At 44.0% G+C, this 17,219-nt stretch overlaps 2 protein-coding genes and 2 long non-coding RNA genes across 5 annotated transcripts; 1 reads left to right on the top strand and 3 right to left on the bottom strand.

Annotated features, from left to right (window-relative positions):
- The first annotated feature begins 713 nt into the window (after nucleotides 1-713).
- On the top strand, nucleotides 714-17,061 carry rundc3aa (RUN domain containing 3Aa). Of its 2 annotated transcripts, none has more exons than XM_081711255.1 (11): nucleotides 714-1,436; nucleotides 11,919-12,034; nucleotides 12,120-12,253; nucleotides 13,136-13,221; nucleotides 13,448-13,537; nucleotides 13,793-13,873; nucleotides 15,040-15,205; nucleotides 15,443-15,600; nucleotides 15,844-15,963; nucleotides 16,067-16,173; nucleotides 16,308-17,061. In XM_081711255.1, exons 1-11 carry the CDS (start codon nucleotides 1,330-1,332, stop codon nucleotides 16,448-16,450), a joined length of 1,308 nt encoding a protein of 435 aa, XP_081567381.1. In that variant the 5' UTR covers nucleotides 714-1,329; the 3' UTR covers nucleotides 16,451-17,061. The 2 variants fall into 2 exon arrangements, with proteins under 2 accessions (XP_081567381.1, XP_081567382.1); XM_081711256.1 differs by lacking the exon at nucleotides 714-1,436 and adding an exon at nucleotides 11,759-11,811.
- On the bottom strand, nucleotides 1,432-2,352 carry LOC145657024 (uncharacterized). The gene is made up of 3 exons (XR_014122819.1): nucleotides 2,170-2,352; nucleotides 1,888-2,018; nucleotides 1,432-1,605 (listed from the first exon to the last, which is right to left on the bottom strand). It is a non-coding gene; the product is annotated as an uncharacterized LOC145657024 (long non-coding RNA).
- On the bottom strand, nucleotides 4,358-9,351 carry LOC113569813 (uncharacterized). The gene is made up of 2 exons (XR_003409838.3): nucleotides 8,473-9,351; nucleotides 4,358-7,364 (listed from the first exon to the last, which is right to left on the bottom strand). It is a non-coding gene; the product is annotated as an uncharacterized LOC113569813 (long non-coding RNA).
- Nucleotides 4,358-11,531, bottom strand: zwi (zwilling). Its single transcript, XM_081711260.1, has 2 exons — nucleotides 10,681-11,531; nucleotides 4,358-7,364 (listed from the first exon to the last, which is right to left on the bottom strand). The coding sequence occupies exon 1, from the start codon at nucleotides 11,188-11,190 to the stop codon at nucleotides 10,942-10,944; it is 249 nt and encodes an 82-aa protein (XP_081567386.1). The 5' UTR covers nucleotides 11,191-11,531; the 3' UTR covers nucleotides 4,358-7,364; nucleotides 10,681-10,941.
- Nucleotides 17,062-17,219: the final 158 nt, after the last annotated feature.

Raw genomic sequence — 17,219 nt, 5'->3', positions numbered from 1 at the left:
TATTTATACTTTTATGCTACAATGTTTTGTAAACAATGGTCATAATTCATTTTTACATTTACCATTTCAGTTTCTCTTACTGCGCCTTTAAATCGGATACAAGTTAAAACTCTGTTTTGATTGCCTGCCCTGTATTGCGTCTCATTTAAAAAGCATTTAATGCTTTAACACACCTAAGAACTTCAATGTAAATTGGGCTTGGCGAGTGAATAGGTGTAGATATGTAAATTAGACTATGGACTGGGGGAGTGAATGTGTTTTGAAACTAACAATATACACATTTTACTTTAAAATCCTTTATTTTAATAAAGTGAGGGAAATTCAGTTTTGTTCACTTTTTAAAAGATCGTACACATGTGGTTGGAAGTATAGTGTATTTGTATTATAGTGTATTGAATAAGGTTCGCCTTTGTGTATTTATACATCTTTTTTGACAGAGTGAGCATTAAAAAAAAAACTGGGATTAAAGCTCACTGTCTTTATGAAGGACACTGTATAATATCCAAGATACATGCTATCATTGCAGACTCATTAATGATATGAGAATGCACCAATTAGTCTACTCTTTCTGAATACTAATAACTCTTCAATGATCAAGTCCCCTTATCAAGAACATTGTCTTGATAGCCATATTACAGTCTGCATTCTTTAAGCAAACATATTCTTTAATTTTCTTACTCTTCCATTCCAGTTATTGTACTGTATGCACAACGCTGCTTTAAAAACTGCCTGGTTCGATGTTGGGTGTTCTCAATTCTTACTCCTGAAGGACAATATTTAAAGGCCATTTCCAACACTGTGTGGCCCAATGGAAGATTCAGGTTTACAACTCGTAAGTACGTGTTAATATTTGTAGATTTGTAACGTCTTATGTTGGCTGTAGCCAAGTCCTAGATCCAGTGCTCAGCTGTATGCTTCTCGGATAACGAGGCTATCTTGACAGCTAATCGTGTTATAATGGTTTTGCTAATCAGCTGCAGCTCCACTTTTACCTACAACTGTGTAGAGATAATGGCGATGTTTTTTTCTATCACTAGTTGTCGAACAGCGTTCGAGTGTTGAGGTGGAAATATAAATTTTGTAGACGAGGGTTAAAAAAAAGAGAGGCACAGTATGAGAAACATAATGTGTCTTTGGAACACGGAAGCATGTTAATCTGTTCTGGTTGACCCCCTAAATAAAATTCTGAGCTTCAAAAATAAGCATAATAGGGTCTCTTTAATATTCTGTCCGCTGCAGTTGGCTAAACCTGCCGCTGCGTCCTTCCCGAGGAGCGCGGGGCGTGTCTCGGAGACGCGAGGGCGGGGTTTGCGGCACAGCCTCCCTCTAATGGAGACAGGTTGTTTCCAGACCGCGATGGCTATGGGTCTAACGTCGAAAAAATCGTCTTCTAGGAACGTCGGGGTGGAGCGCAAGAACCTCATCACTGTGTGCAGGTAGTATTTTAAAATCTACATCGAGCGAATGTGGGCAGGTCTGTGCATTGCCAAAGCGCACAATTCGAGCCACGGTTCAATTTGTGCTGCGACAGTGCTTCACGCGTGCGCTCATTAGGCTGGTACATTGTCACTCGCCGTTTCGTCTTGAATCCAAGAAAGACGTAGACTGTTAAAAAAAAGTTAAATGTTACTGGTTATTTATTGATAATGTCAGCGCAACACTACCATTTACGAGATACGAAATGGCTAGGCCAAAGCGAGTTTCACTGAAGTTAAAATGTTACCAGGCTTCATTCCACCCTACCTGAGCTTTGAGGTAAGTTGCCGAGACAGTTAACGCTATAAACTGTGCACAAGCATTACATCGCTGAACCACCGCTTTTGAGCATCTGCTCTCCACAGCTAAAACTGACACGATTGTAAAAATAAGCACATATGAGCAGTTCACCTTCAGGTGATCTCCGGTTGTGCATCGTTAAAAGGGCAGACGGACTGTTATTGATACAGCCTGTGTCGTCAGACCAGGGCCCGGTATCGGAAATGGTCGGCTTTTATATCACCAGGAGATGAATGCTCTGTCTAAAGCACATTATGATAAAGACAATAGGATTGTGATGCTTTAGGGCAAACTCGTCCTGGTGCGACACGATGCAGGTTTATCATCAGTAAGGTCACTGAGAATTTCAGTGGCATTTTCTTACTGTTTAACAACAAACAAAATCAAACCTACCTGTCTACGAAAGTACTATCACTTCAGTAGTGTATCCGAGCGAGAGAGATGGCAGTGGGAACGGAAGTAACGTACCGTGGTCTCATTATGTCAGCGTGTCCGCCGCAGTCCATTTCTCTATACTAAAAGAAAAGATGGACTCAGAATGATGAAGCCCCCCCTGAGACGACAGTCATGCGGTTAAACCCCAGTATAAAGTCAGTATCTCTCTCTCCATTTATTTTTGGTGTAAGCACGAGTGGCTTAGATTTATTTATTATTTTGTATTAATGTGTTCAATTAAGAGAACAGGGAATTATACCATTTTAACACATTTGTTGGTAGTTACTCATTTCCTTTTCCTTACACCATGCATTAGCATTAATAGCAAATAAAGTGGGAGAGAAGCAGTTAACTTTTTCCCATTCTGTCTCTCATTGATATGCACATGAGGTTTGTAGTTAAATGTCTTCTGAAAACTACAGTCTAAATAAGTTTAATAATGACAAGCAATATGATTAAAGTCAAATTTATTTGTATAGTATTTTCACAAAGCAGTTTTACAAATGTTTGCATCCAAATGGGTGGATTTGGCGTTTATGAAGCCCCAAGCAAAGTTATGTCTGGGGCCTCTAATCAAAGAATCTATCTATCTATCTGTCTATCTGTCTATCTGTCTGTCTATCTATCTATCTATCTATCTATCTATCTATCTATCTATCTATCTATCTATCTATCTATCTATCTATCTATCTACAATCTGCCTGTCTTCCTGTTGCATTCAGAACTGAACTATCCTGGTTCTTTTCCTTAATTTTTTTTTTTTGGTGCCGCTTTGGTAAGAGCATTTCATGGATGCGTTCAAGAGTTCTGATGAGCTGTCTAGCGTTTTATGTCATCTGTTTGATGTCAAACAATGAATGAATGTGTGTAGTCATTTTTCAGCCATCCATTTATGGCCCACAGGGGCCTCAGCTCTTTGCATGGCTTGCGTAGTGGTAAAAACTGCCAGCGAGAAAGCAGTGGCAACAGTGGTAAGTAAAAGTCACTGGGCAGAATTAAGGAAGGACCAAGATCCAAGAAAAACTATTGTCCTTGGGTGGACCAGCTAATAAAGTCCATGCTTTATTGCAATGTATAAAGGCCCCAGACTGCTGGGGGTGGAAAACTGTATCTGACCTAATCTTGTCTTCAAGTAGGCTATACCATCAACATTTATTTAAATTAAATCTTTGACTGTTGAAAAACTTGGGTGCATTTTGTGATGAACAGTTTGAGACTCCTAAATGTTACTGTACTTACAGCAGATGGTCACATTTGTGGCCTTGGGTAAGCCATGCACTAATTAAGGAATGTGGAAACATGTGAAGTACAGCTGTCTTCAGCAGGGAGTGGAGATGCTTACTCATCTCATGTATAAAACACCAGCTTCTGTTGGAGCGGAGGGTCTTTTATTTTAAGGTCAACATTCCACAGAAATGGAGGCTTGGGACTTGGCCCTGTCGATGAGCTGAAAGACCCGCCAAGTCTGTATCCATCTACTTGTACCACTTGACTACTGTTTACTGATCTCACTTGCAGGTGTGTGCGTGCAGGCAAATTCGTGCTTCCGCTCCATGCCTGGTGCGTGTGTACGTGGGTTACGGCGCCCTGCCCAGTGTGTTGGACTAACATTAGCGCCAGTGAGTCATGGCTGAATCACTCCATTTCACTGCCACTGTACCAATCACTCTGCAGGAGTGTGGGACAGTATGGAGCCTGTTAAAGCCATAGCTTGGTGTTTTTGCTGTCTGCTGAGTGGGCATTGAATGTTTCATAGGCACACTAGTGTGTATGTGTGTGTAGGTGGGAAGCGCTGTAGGGCCAGAGACACTGACCCTGTGTAGCTGCTGGGTGGACAGAGAACACCGTCGCCCACATACGAACTGTGCTCCCATTGTGCTGGATTCATGGAACGTCAAGGAGATGATTGTTCCATGTGAGATAAACGATTATGAGGTCATCCCTGCTACAGCTCAGTACAGTAAAAAGGTTCTGTATGCGTCTGGGGTGTCTAAGTGACCTGGACACCCTGGCTCTTTTCAGACAATTGTGTAGGTTTGTTCTTTGGTAAAACTTTGGTGAAACTGCCCATGGAACATACAGATATGTAGGAGGTTTGGCTGGGAGTGTAAATGTGAAGTAAAAAAAAAAGGGTAAGAATATCAGGTCAGCAAACAAAGTCAGCAACTGTTTATTAAACATGAACCACAGTCTGAACTTCACTTTCCAGAGCTCTAGTGTGCATGTGGCTGTAGAACACTAGTTAAATGCAGAACACACTAACTTAGCAAGAGAAAATCAAGAACTTCAAAAATGGGCTTCAGTAAGCACAAAGACACTGACACGAATGGTGGTCATTGTTTTTCCACCAGTCGCCTTACTTGACCACATCAGGACTAATGTAATCTTGGACGCTGAAAGGCAAGCTACGTAAGACAAAGACATAAAAGAATAAAAGGTTAAAACCTGAAAATTCATTAATAGTTAAACTAGCTAAGACATTTCAAACAATGGCTCAACATTACATTTTAGGGAAATCATAAATTAGCTCAGTTTACATCTACTACCTAGTGTAATCGAAACCTTCTGTCTTGGCACTGTGAAGGTGTGAATGTGTAACGTAAATCTTGTTTTCTTTTTTGTTTCTCTCAATCTGGTCCTTGTTGGTTTTCGAATCATCGAGTGTTTTACTTCACTCCTGATTCCCACACTGTTTTCTCCATCGACTCTTCCACTGCACTGAGATCTGCTGATAAAATTGTGGTCAGCTTTGCTTTCATGTAGCTAATAAAGTCAGCTGCAGTCCTCTGAAGCCATGGACTGAAGTCTTTCATGGTGATGTTGAAGAGGACAAGAATCGGTTATATTGTGTTTCTAGCTTAATAGCATTTTCTCTGGAGGCCACAGACTGTAGCTGCTGTTCTTGGGCAAATGAAAGTGAAAATTCTTGAGTTTTCTTGTCCAGCACCGATGGAGAAAAAACAACAACAAAAAAACAAAACCCCAAAGCCTTTCATTGCCTGCCAGGCCTCCAGAGGGCAGTGTGGTGCTGTTCACTGTTTCTTGGTGAACTAAATTAAATCGAAAACTGCTTTTTCTGCAGAACACGCTGTCACTGCCCAGTCTAATTCAAATTACTGTTCTCGCTTCCTAGTGTGTGTTTGAGTGAGTTTCTAAGCATCTAAGTAAGGTTATTGAAGAGGATTCTAGGCTATGTGGAGAACTGCGGCATTAGTTACACTGCAGTTTGTCTTACTTCTCCTCTAAACCACACACATGCACACACAAAACATTCTGTTTCACAGAAATAATAGAACAATGCGGAATCACACAGTACAGGCACATTTTCTAAATAAAATGAGTGTGGGAGGGACAGTGTAATTTTGTTTATGTTTTAGGGTATTTCAATTAATTCTCACTAACACATTCCAAAGGTGTACATATGTCTGAAGCCATAGGTTTAGAAATTCAAAGAACATGTGCTGTCTGGGATCAGTTTTTTGCTTACATATCCCAATATATGGATAGTGAGTTGATCCTGCGTCAACACGGGACAACAAAGTGCCCATATGACATGCAGAATAATGACATGAGATAGTGTAAGTACAGTAACATCAGTGTAAAACAATTCCATCATCAGAGGGTCGATCTGGAGCGGCTGCGTGTGTCATAAAGGCGAATGGGGCATGATTACTTCCATTCCGAGTAGAGAGGTTCGAGTTCCAGCAGTTCTGAAGAGTCTGTTTGGCTAAGTCTCTGTGTGTTCCAGAGAGTTCTAGATGACACAACTTCACTATGAAAGTCTAGAGCGTCGTGATCACAAAATGAGCATCTTCTGTTGAATTCAGTTATTTGGGGTTTTGCCTGTGATGTAGATTATGGAGCTATTTTGTCTATTGCTCTTGAGGTTTTTTTTTTTTGGGGGGGGGGAGGTTTTAGGATTGCTAAGGCTCTGCCTGGAGACTTTAGGTAGAAGTGCAGGCTGTTAAAACAAAGGGATTTGTCTTGTATTGAGAGCTAATTCATATGGCGGATGCTGAGGGGAAACTGGTGGAGACGGCTTGTTCAACCTAAGGAAAATAAAATGTGTGCATTAATATTGTAAGCACGATATGCTTTCAGGATCTTAATACGTTTCCAGCTTTTCCACTTTTTTCTCTCCCTTTTATGATTCAGTAATGGGGGACAAAGAGACGGTAAATGTTAGCAAGGCAAAATGACATCCGGGAAGGGCTGGGAGTTAGTGGGAGAGATGGAAGGTTTGGGATATTTCTGTGGTGCTAGAGGTGACGGGCTCTGCTCACATGTGGCCTGTCCTGGACAGTGACGGCACTACATGGGCACTACTGAGAAGAAAACGAGATCCTCGTTGACAAGGGCTTTCATCAGAAGAGGAGAAAGTTCACAACAGCTTCACATATCTCCTGCATCTGTTTTCATGCATTCACAATAAGGCAGTTGTTGGCACTCACCGGGACACGTGTTACGATCCCAATTCCCATTTTGCCTCAATGACGGCTGAATCTAATTAGCGTTTGATGATGCAAGAACATGAGTACCTTGAGACTAATTTAATTTAAGTGAAAAAGAAAAGATGGCAAGGTGGTGTGGGCATCGTTTCTGGTAGAACAATTCATTACTGCTCTCTTTTAATCTCTGCCTTTCTATCACACTGAAATGCACATTTCAGTCTCCTTATGAATTGCCCCAATGTGCACCCTTCATTATTCCCCCTGTGTGAAATCTACCTTTGCCACGTCACCTTTAGTCTACAAGTAAAGTCCAGATATCCAGATGTTACCCGAGTTGTACATCAATGTAAAAACTCCCACTGGTGCAACATTCTCAATGTCCCTTAACTTGGCCAACGCCATCCCTCAGAATCACATGCTTTTGCCATTTACTCTACACGTACAATAGCTATTTAATAACACCCTTCTCGTCAAAACCTGAATCTGGGAGGTTGTGGGATACATTGCCACTTGTATAGTACAGTCCCTGAGGAAGGTCAACAGAATTCTCCATCTGCTGTGAGCGCAGGTGTTATGTTGTGCTTGACAGTGCTGTATTATCTGCAGTTGCTGGTCTGGGGAGTCATGGTTTGTGGCATGTAATGAGAGGTTGTTTACTCTGGTCCTAGATCTGCTGCTGAGCTTGAAGAGGGCAGACATCCTCTAAGGGAGGGTAGGGGTTGAGGGAGAGAGAGGGATAAGGGAGGAGAAAGAAGAGTGTCAGAAATATATTGACTAAGAAGGTCTAAGAGGGATATACAGGAATGGGATGGGTACACGTGAAACGGTGGATCCGAACAGGCTGGGTAATGAAGGCGGAAAGCTAGGAGGTAAAGAAAGGGAGAATGTGGGTGCGGAGATACGGACCGCATGGCTTGACTGAGAATCAGCGTTTATGTGCTATTAGAGGCAAAAACAACCAAACTAATGGCATATGGAGGTCCTCTGGGCCAGTAAAGGAAGGTGGATGGGCCTGCATCAGAGTGCATTAAATTCCAATAACCCACCCATATGGTGGAGTGATCCAGAAGGGAACGTCACGGCTTTCCCTTGGCACGCTGCCAGAAAGGGCGAGTGCAAGGGCACAAAAGCTGTTTGTTCAGTGGCCATACATTTGTTTTTCAGTGTCGAATTGTACCAAGACTATCTTGCTGCCACATTCACCAATTAGCATTTTAGGCATACCAGCTCTTTCTTCCAGTAGCCATGCTGTGTGCTTAACCTGTGCACCCTCCCACATTAGCCTGGAACCCCCTGTTTGGTCTCTTCCATCGGTTACAAGCGTTTGACTCGGGGAATGAAGGGCTCCTTGCTTTGAAGAACCCTCTGTTGTTACAGTGCAAGAGTCCAGTTTATGCCAGTACACTCTTGTAAAGCCATCTAAATGATGTCATCAGAGGACCACAAAGAGCCTCTGGTTTTGTGAAGGTTTGATTTGAGTAATTTGACTAATCTGTTCCTTTATCTGCAGCTCCAAGAATGTGCAGTGATGTGACAGATTGACGGTCAAATATTTAGATTGGTCAATATTGGGGAAAAAAGATATTGTGTTGATTTGGATTTGTAGGTCAAGACACAAATTAGATCTCATGATTCCAACATTGGTACATTTATCAAATCTTCATTATCAAAAAAGAACCAAGAGAACCTAAACAAATAAGTTATTATGATGAAACAACCTATTTCAAATGTGTTATGTCTTACTGTGTGCTAATCAGATCTCATGGCTCACCCCAAAATGAAATATTTACAGGGAAAGAGGAAACCTCACCTGTTGGATTAGGCACAAGCAGGACTCTTTGATTCACTAATCTGCATCCTTGACATAATCCAGAACAATTAATGGAACAGAAAGACAACCTTGACATCAAATTCAATCCACCAGTTTTTGGATACTGAAAAAATACTATACAAATAAAATTTGCTTCGTTGCCCAAAACAATGCCCTCAGAATTCCACAGGAATGGTGCCGTTGCCGTCTTTTGATGTTCATCCTAGTTGACATACTGGAGCAAACCCTCCCTCCCCTACCACCTCACGTTCCCTGGCACCTCACTCCCTCCCCACACACCCTTGCATGGACGATTTGGCCTCACTCCTTGTTAAAGAGTCTTCCTCTTGGGCATCAGGGCCTTTCGGAAGGACGTGGTCTTGGTGCCTCTGCTGTAGGTGGCACCGCCCAGGGAGATCTTGGTCTTGCCGCTGGTGATGGTGGAGGAGCCTAGCGATGTGGTGCTCTTGCCACGGGAGATGGAGGAGTTGCCCATCATGATCTTGGTCTTGCCCCTCTTGATGGAGGTGCTCCCCAGATTGAGGGCTGTCCTGCCCTCCGTAATGCTCGTGTTACCCATGCCGGAGGAGAGCCGAGCCGAGAAGGAGGAGAGGCAGGGGTTGCTCTCCCACAGCCAGTCCTGACAACGCTGAACACCTCGGGCTTAAAAATCCTTCCTGTCCTCCCTTTTTTTTTTTTTTTTTTTTTTTTCTTTTTTCTTTTCCTTTAACCCCCCCCCCACTTTGTAATCCTGGTCTCACAGGATGAGGGTCCAGTGGCTCATCGCATGCTCAGACAGCAGTGGCGGGATCTGCAGCGCCCTGGTGTGCACGGCCGCTGCCTGGCTGGGTGTGACAGGTCGGCGCGGCGAGTGCTGAGATGGGACCAGAATGCTAAGCGTGCCTGCTGCCGCCGCCATAGCCCCAGCCCCCGTGCCCAGCATAAAGCCTTCGTTGAACGGGGCGACGTGGGCCCCGGTGGGGCCACATACCTCCCCTGTCCACCGTGAATGGACAGAGGCAGCCGTAGGAGTCCGCAGACCTCGCTGGGGGCCGCTGGGGACAGTGGGTCTCATTGTCCCCCTGCTGAGGCGAGGCAGGGAAATGCACTGAAGGACACATTGTTGAAGGGTACAATCAGTGGTGACATCACTACGTTCCTTGGCACTGTTTCTCAGAACTGGTGTATTGGATAGTTACTGTACATGGGTACTAGTAGAAGTGTAGTGCTGTACATAAAAACAAAGTTTAACTGCATTCAACACTGGCTTTTTGCTGTACTGTGGTTGAGCATATATTTGCATGTCAAGAAATGTCAGAAAGCAAATGAAATTTGTGTTTTTTCTTTTTTTTGAAAGACCACGACCTGCTAGTATGCGTAAATTCTCAAGTGGTGAAAATGGATGTGTTTTTTCTATATAGAGAAAAATGAAAGAAAGAAACTTATTGCACAGTTTTTAGCTATTTTGAGGTACAATTTATTATTCTTGTTGTCTTGGGTGAAATTATGATATTAGTCAGTTTGTTACATTAAGCTCATGTTTAGACAGAAAAAATATTACACTATATGTGTTTTAATCATTCCACATGGTATTTGTGTTGATCATATCATATATAAGTTATCTGCACTGTTGCCTTTTAGAACAAGATTGTGCCTAAAAAACAGAATACTACAGAACACTTGTGATTGGCCACATGCCCTCTTGGGTGTATTCACATTACTTCATACCAGCTGTTCCATACTGAAACCCTGCCCAGTCACAACAGCCAAGCTCTTGCTTCAAACCCACATTGAATCAGACATTCGAATCCATGGTCAGCTAACCTCTCACTAGTGGACCTGGTGTCTTTTTAAATCAGCTTTTGACTTTTCAGTCATGTTCCAATTCAGGAACAAGAATTTCATACCAGATTCCAAGCTGAATTAACATGCAGTAACTTTTCAGACAGGCCAAACACTTGCGTCTAACACAGCAACTAACCTGCATGAACGTTCTTTATCCCCAAGTCTCTTTGTGTGTGGGTGTATGTATTTGAATGCGTTTGTGTGCTTCAGTCAAAGATGAAAATCCCAGTAGAGGTTCCACTGAGTGTCTTTGCCTCTTTTGAGGAGTGTTTTCACTACAGTTACAGACCTCTTCCCTTGAGTTAATGTGGCTTTGCTTAAGGAGCTAGTGGTCTCGCCATGTGTAATCGTGGTGGTACCCACCGCAAAGGCAGTCTGTCCCCGCCTCAGCTTGGTCTTGCTCCTCGACACGGCTGTGCTTCCCAGCGAGATGGTGTTTTTGAACCTCAGCAACTTGACTTTCCCTTTGGTGAAGATGGTCTTTCTCATGAAAAGGGAAGCCTTGCTGGCCGCCTGCCGTGGCTCCCTCCCCGCTCCCTTGTGTCTCGCGTCGCTCGCCCCACTGTCTTCGCTCGCGCTCGGCATCTTGCTCCTCGTGCTGCCGCTCGCGCTGCTCCTGCCCCCTTAAGTGGTCCTGCGCTTGGGCAGAAGGGCCTTGCGGAAGGAGGTGGTGGTCGTGCCCCTGCTGAAACTGGCTCTGCCCAGTGAGATGGTGGTCTTGCCCCTGGTGATGGTGGAATCGCCCATGGAGGTGGTGGTGACCCCACGGGTGATGGACGACTTGCCCATGGTAATGGAGGTCCTGCCACGGGCTATAGAGGAGCCGCCCACGGAGAGGGCCGTCTTGCCTTCGGTGATGCTGGTGTTCCCCATGAAGGCATGAAGGAGCCGGAAACCCTTTCAGCCAGCGCTTGCTCAGCCTGTTTTTCGTGGTCTGCCAGTGAGTGTGAGGGCTAGAGCAGGTCGTACATGTCGGAAACCTGCAGGTTGACCCGGGCAGGAAAGCCTTGCAGGACTGGGGAGATCCACAACGACAAATCTGAACCAATTCTGAGAGCAGCCCTAAATAGATCAGGCCACTGCTAGTTGAGTGAGTGGGTGGAGAGAGAGTGTGAGAGAATGTGTGGGTGTTTGTGTTTAGGGTATTCTGTCATTTTCTGCCCATGAAGCTGATCTTTAAAAAAAAAAAAAAAAAAAAAAAAAAAAAGTACAGGGTATGGAATGGAAGCCAAGCAAATGGACAAGGGTCGTCACGTCGCTGACAGATGCATTGCCTGATTGGATTGGGCCACAAGGATTGTGCTTGTTGTCATGGTAATGGGGGGCAGGGCATCTGAAGAGGCGCATTGTATAGCACACAGAACAATTGAGGCTGACCTCAGTGGCCTGCCATGGCACCAATCCCAAATGCTGCCAGTCCTTCAGTTAGAGAACAGAACTTGAGCCTGTGTGTGTGTGTGTGAGCGAGAGATGGAATTATTTTTAATTAATGTGGTATAGCATTTCTGTTTACAAATAAATCTATTCAAATGTATTAATTGTGCAATTCTCAAGTATTTTTCTATTCCAGTATTTCTAACAGTCCTGCTTCTATATTTCAGGTTTTCGGTCAAGACCCTACTGGAGAAGTACACAGCCGAGCCCATTGATGACTCATCAGAGGAGTTTATTAATTTTGCAGCCATTTTGGAGCACATACTCAGTCACCGCTTCAAAGGTAAAATGGTGGAAACCTTCACCTCCAAATACAGCTCGACACACGAGCAGGTTTAGATGTCACGAGTCATCAAAAACGTTTTCAGGTCCGGGGGGCTGGTTCAGCTCGGATGGCCAGAGGAGCTTCTGGGATTATGTGCGTGTGGCCTGCAGCAAAGTTCACAACAACTGCATCAGCAGCATTGAGAACATTGAGAACATCAGCACGTCCCGGGCCAAGGCAAGCATCTCTGCTCCTCCTCTCCTCCCACTTGTCTTTTACAAGTACTTTCACTTAGAGATTTTTGAAGCAACACACAACAGACCTCCCACCCAATGAAATGGGACTATGGATGTACAAGAACAGCAAGGGTCAAACATTCAAACATACGCCCAAACCAAAACATCCCCAGTCTAATAACGGAGGCATTCGGGTATTAAGTTCAACCATGATACCAATATTTGGTACCGACCAGTGGGGAGATATGGCAGGGTGTCAAGATGTTAAATGAAAGGTTTTGAATTCATGGAAAAATGGTAAAGTAAATTTTAAAGTAAATGGTAAATGTAAATTTTGCAAGCTTTAAAAAAGCTGCCAGTCAGCGGTGATGGCAGTTAATTAACATTTGGTTATTTTGGATAGTGCTTTAAAAACAAAATTCCAAAGGGTTGGAGTTTGTGGCATGCCCAAAACATGTGAGATCACATGGGAAGCCATTACATCAGTTACAACGGCTCCATTTGTGGGTAAATGTTTGCAAGTTTGGCTTTATACAAATGGTCTGTGTATTGTATATTTAATAGAATGAGATGTGCACAAGAGACTGAGGTCTGAACACCACCTAGCACCTAACTTCCCACCATTCATTACTTAATCTGATATTTAACTCTGCTTCCCATCTGAGTCTTTGTTTCTGAGCATTATCGCTGTCTAAAGATAAACTCTGTCTGTGTAAATAAGACCTACCACTCCTAAACACTGGCTCACCTACCACTCCTAAACACTGGCTCTTCCTCTGTCGCTGAGGGGCTATCACGGTTCCCCTTTCTGACTCTGGTTTACCTTCCGGCTTGGTGTCACGTCTTTTCTTCTCGTTGTCTCATTTGTGCCCTCTTCTGGTAGGGCCGGGCATGGATCCGTATGGCTCTCATGGAGAAGCGCTTGTCTGAGTACATCGCCACCGCGTTACGGGACACGCGGACGACAAGGTTGGTATCCACGTGGCCTCAGCATGTCTGTAAAAGACACTGTAGCACAAAGAGACTGCAGGAGTATCGCTCTGTCACTCCCTAAAAGGATAAAGCCCTGGGACATTTCCCAAATAAGATGAAGACTTTTCTTGAGAGGGAACGAATGAAGAAGGTCCTATTCGTTTGTGAAGTTTGTTCACTGAGTGCTAGCCATGGTGTGTGGGTGGACGTTTGTGTTCTGCAGGAGGTTTTATGATGATGGGGCTATCATGCTTCGCGAGGAAGCTACAGTGCTGACAGGAATGCTGATTGGACTCAGTGCCATTGACTTCAGGTGAGAGCAGACACACCTGCACCACAGGTAATGTGTTCATTACCCCCTCACCCGCTCCTGTACACATCGTTTTCTGCACATGACTTCACACTTTATGCCACTGAGTCATAATCGGAAACCATCACTGATACTCTGATCTCGAACATCTTGTGCTCTCTCTCTCTCTCTGTCTGTCTGTCTGTCTCTGTCTGTCTGTCTGTCTGTCTGTGTCTCTCTCTCTCTCTCTCTCTCTCTCTCTCTCCCTTCCCCTTTTAGTTTCTGTTTGAAGGGAGAGGTACTGGATGGGAAGACACCTGCTGTGATTGATTACACACCATACCTGAAGTTTACCCAGAGGTGAGGGATGCTAATGCTAAACTTGACTCCTGCCGTGTTAATCTTAAATACACCAGTGGATTCTTTCTCTGTAATAGTCTAACAAACTCACAAATGCTGATGTGCTCATAGTTGCTGTCTGTGCTGTTCATTACATTAGTTGACATCCTCAGTATAACACTCTTCAACAAAAATGTATCACTTTGATTTACAAGTATTCAGAAAGACTAAAATTAAGTGGAACTATTTTAAAATGTTTTCTGTGTACTATAAAACCAACATATTAGACAGTGTTTCCTGTCACTGAGATTATAACTTTGTTGACTGGTTAAGAACAGCAATACTTAAAAATGCCTCTATCTGAAGTGTGAGGATTTTCCTGAAGCTACTTCAGTCAGTGCTGTTGCAATGCATCTGTATCTACAGAGAGATTACTTATTTGCTTTCTCAATACTATGACTATCTAAATGTGATGCTGCTTCTTTCTGTGGCTGTAACTATCTGAGTAATGCCAGTTCTCTCTGTAGCTCTGACCACCTGAGTGATGCTGGTTCTCTCTGTAGCTATGACTACCTGAGTGATGCTGGTTCTCTCTGTAGCTATGACTACCTGAGTTGAGTGGTGCTGGTTCTCTCTGTAGCTATGACTACCTGAGTTGAGTGGTGCTGGGCTTCTCTGTAGTTATGACTACCTGAGTGATTCTGGGTCTGTACCTATGCCTGCCTGAGTGGTGCTGGTTCTCTCTGTAGCTATGACTACCTGAGTGATGCTGGTTCTCTCTGTAGCTATGACTACCTGAGTTGAGTGGTGCTGGTTCTCTCTGTAGCTATGACTACCTGAGTTGAGTGGTGCTGGGCTTCTCTGTAGTTATGACTACCTGAGTGATTCTGGGTCTGTACCTATGCCTGCCTGAGTGGTGCTGGTTCTCTCTGTAGCTATGACTACCTGAGTGATGCTGGTTCTCTCTGTAGCTATGACTACCTGAGTGGCGCTGGTTCTCTCTGTAGCTATGACTACCTGAGTGGCGCTGGTTCTCTCTGTAGCTATGACTACCTGAGTGGCGCTGGTTCTCTCTGTAGCTATGACTGCCTGAGTGGCGCTGGTTCTCTCTGTAGCTATGACTGCCTGAGTGATGCTGGTTCTCTCTGTAGCTATGACTGCCTGAGTGATGCTGGTTCTCTCTGTAGCTATGACTACCTGAGTGATGAGGAGGAGCGGCGCAGCGTGGACAGCAGTGCAAGTGAGGATAGCATGACTGAGCATCCTTACCTTCCACTGCTCACTGACGAGGAGAGCTGGAGCACCAAGTGTCGCAAGATGGAGCAAAGGTTCAAGATCGTCTACGCACAGAAGGTGAAGGTGCAAGAATACACTTGCACAAAGACATGCACATAAGCTTAGATGAATGCAAAAACTGCATTTGGTAAAATAAATATGTATGTAGTAGGATATATAGGATCTATAGTTCATTTATTTTTTCTAAATAATTTGGGGTAGTAGCAAAACTTTTGTTAGATTTGCTATTAGGCTATATACATTAATGTTGTATAAGCTGTGTATAAAGTGTATTCCATCTGTTTTCATCTCCAGGGTTATCTGGAGGAGTTGGTCCGGTTGCGAGAGTCCCAGCTGAAGAATGTGGAAACAGAAAATAAGCGACTTAATGTCAAACTGGAGGATTTGCAGGTCCAAAACCAACAGGAGAAGAAAGAGCTGGAAGCTATTATACTGGAGCTCCAGGCACAACTGTACATAGACAGACACATGACACACCTGCTTATGACCACACATAGGGTAGATGCACATATGCACATGCGTTCACAGATATGAATGCACGCCTTCACAGAAATGCATGCAGTGCTCACAAATGCAGAATAGCACTACGGAATGGAATCTTCTGCATACCAACTTCTGCCCCCACATTCATATGACCTGCTCGTTCTTTCTTTTTTTTTCCTTTGTCTGGTCCATTGGCTTCCTGTGTCGTGTAGGACTGGTGTTATTCCATGTGAACCAGCCCATTTGCCAAAAGATCTGTCAGTCTCGTTAGTCAGCCAGTGGCCATCCACACAGGCTCCTGGCAAGCAAGGGGGTGTGCAGCTTTTCCGCCGGTAGGTGTGCCTGTGTGTCAGCTCAGTGTAAATACATAAGATGAACTGGTATGAAACTGTAGGTCAGGTTTTGTGCTTTCAAATTGTTGTCATGTTTGTTCAGGAGAAGTTTTCACAGTTTGAACTTCTCCAGCGAGGCCAGTCTGAGCTCAAAAGATTCCCTCAAAAGAGGTGAGAAGCAAAATGGAGACACCGTCTGGTGTTCAGCAGGTATGCACATAAACACCCATTTACATTTACTTACACACACACACACACACACACACACACACTGTGTGTGGGACAGTCTGTGGGACAGGAACCCTGCATCCAGCATGTGAATAAACTTGTTTTCTTTTTCCTAGCTAAAGACACCACTCCATCTATGCTGGGCCTGTGTGGTTCTCTTGCGTCTTCGCCCAGCTGTAAGTCCCTGGCCAGTCTCAAGTCCAGCGAGTGTTTGGTCAACATCAGCACTGAGCCTAGCCCTGCCCTCTCCCCCAGCTAGGAGGCGCCAGATCTTAGCTTGGCTAATGATGAGAAACATCACCCCACATCCTCATTCAATCTCATTTACTCAGATCATAACAAAGCCGTTACAGGAGGAATAAGGCATAGTTAAGAAAGAATCTGGCTGTTCTGGAGATGGATCCCTTTCTCAGTTTGTTTGTTTTTTCCCCATTCAATGAGAGAGTGTTGAGTTTTGATGTGAATGGTCATGGAACACCATCCCAATGTCTACGGAATGTAATCTAATTCCATATAATGAATTCCACATAAAGTCTAGACATCTTTTTCCATCTCCTCCGCTTGGATTGATCATATGGCGAGTGAGAATGTCTGAAAAATGAATTTGTGCTTGTCTGCATGAAACCTGATCCCCATCCAGAATGATGGTAAATGTCCTCAATGACCCGATGTGCTTGTGCCAACAACAGTTATGCCTGGTGTTGTGTGTATGTGAGTTTGGGCAGCTGAAACCTACACCTCCTATAGATCTTTTGTTTGTAAAGCTTTGATTGGCCTGAAGAGTTGTGCTGCTTTGTTTATACATTTGGTTCTGTTTTGTCAGTGCTTTTTGTCCTCTTTGGCAATAAAATGGACCTCCTTTGGATTATATTACTTTCCATATTTTGACTGTCTATATCGCTTAAATATATTTTGCTCCTTTTGAAACATTAACGCAAGACTTCCAAGGATATATGTTTTTGTTTATGCCCCCCCCCCCCCCCCCCCAAAAAAAAAAAAGATGGCTCACATTCTGAATGGTGAAACTT

This window comes from Electrophorus electricus, chromosome 3, assembly GCF_041902795.1.
Source record: "Electrophorus electricus isolate QZ-2024a chromosome 3, ASM4190279v1, whole genome shotgun sequence".
In the NCBI taxonomy this organism is placed as follows: Eukaryota; Metazoa; Chordata; class Actinopteri; order Gymnotiformes; family Gymnotidae; genus Electrophorus; species Electrophorus electricus.
This window is presented reverse-complemented; position numbering and strand designations above follow the sequence as displayed.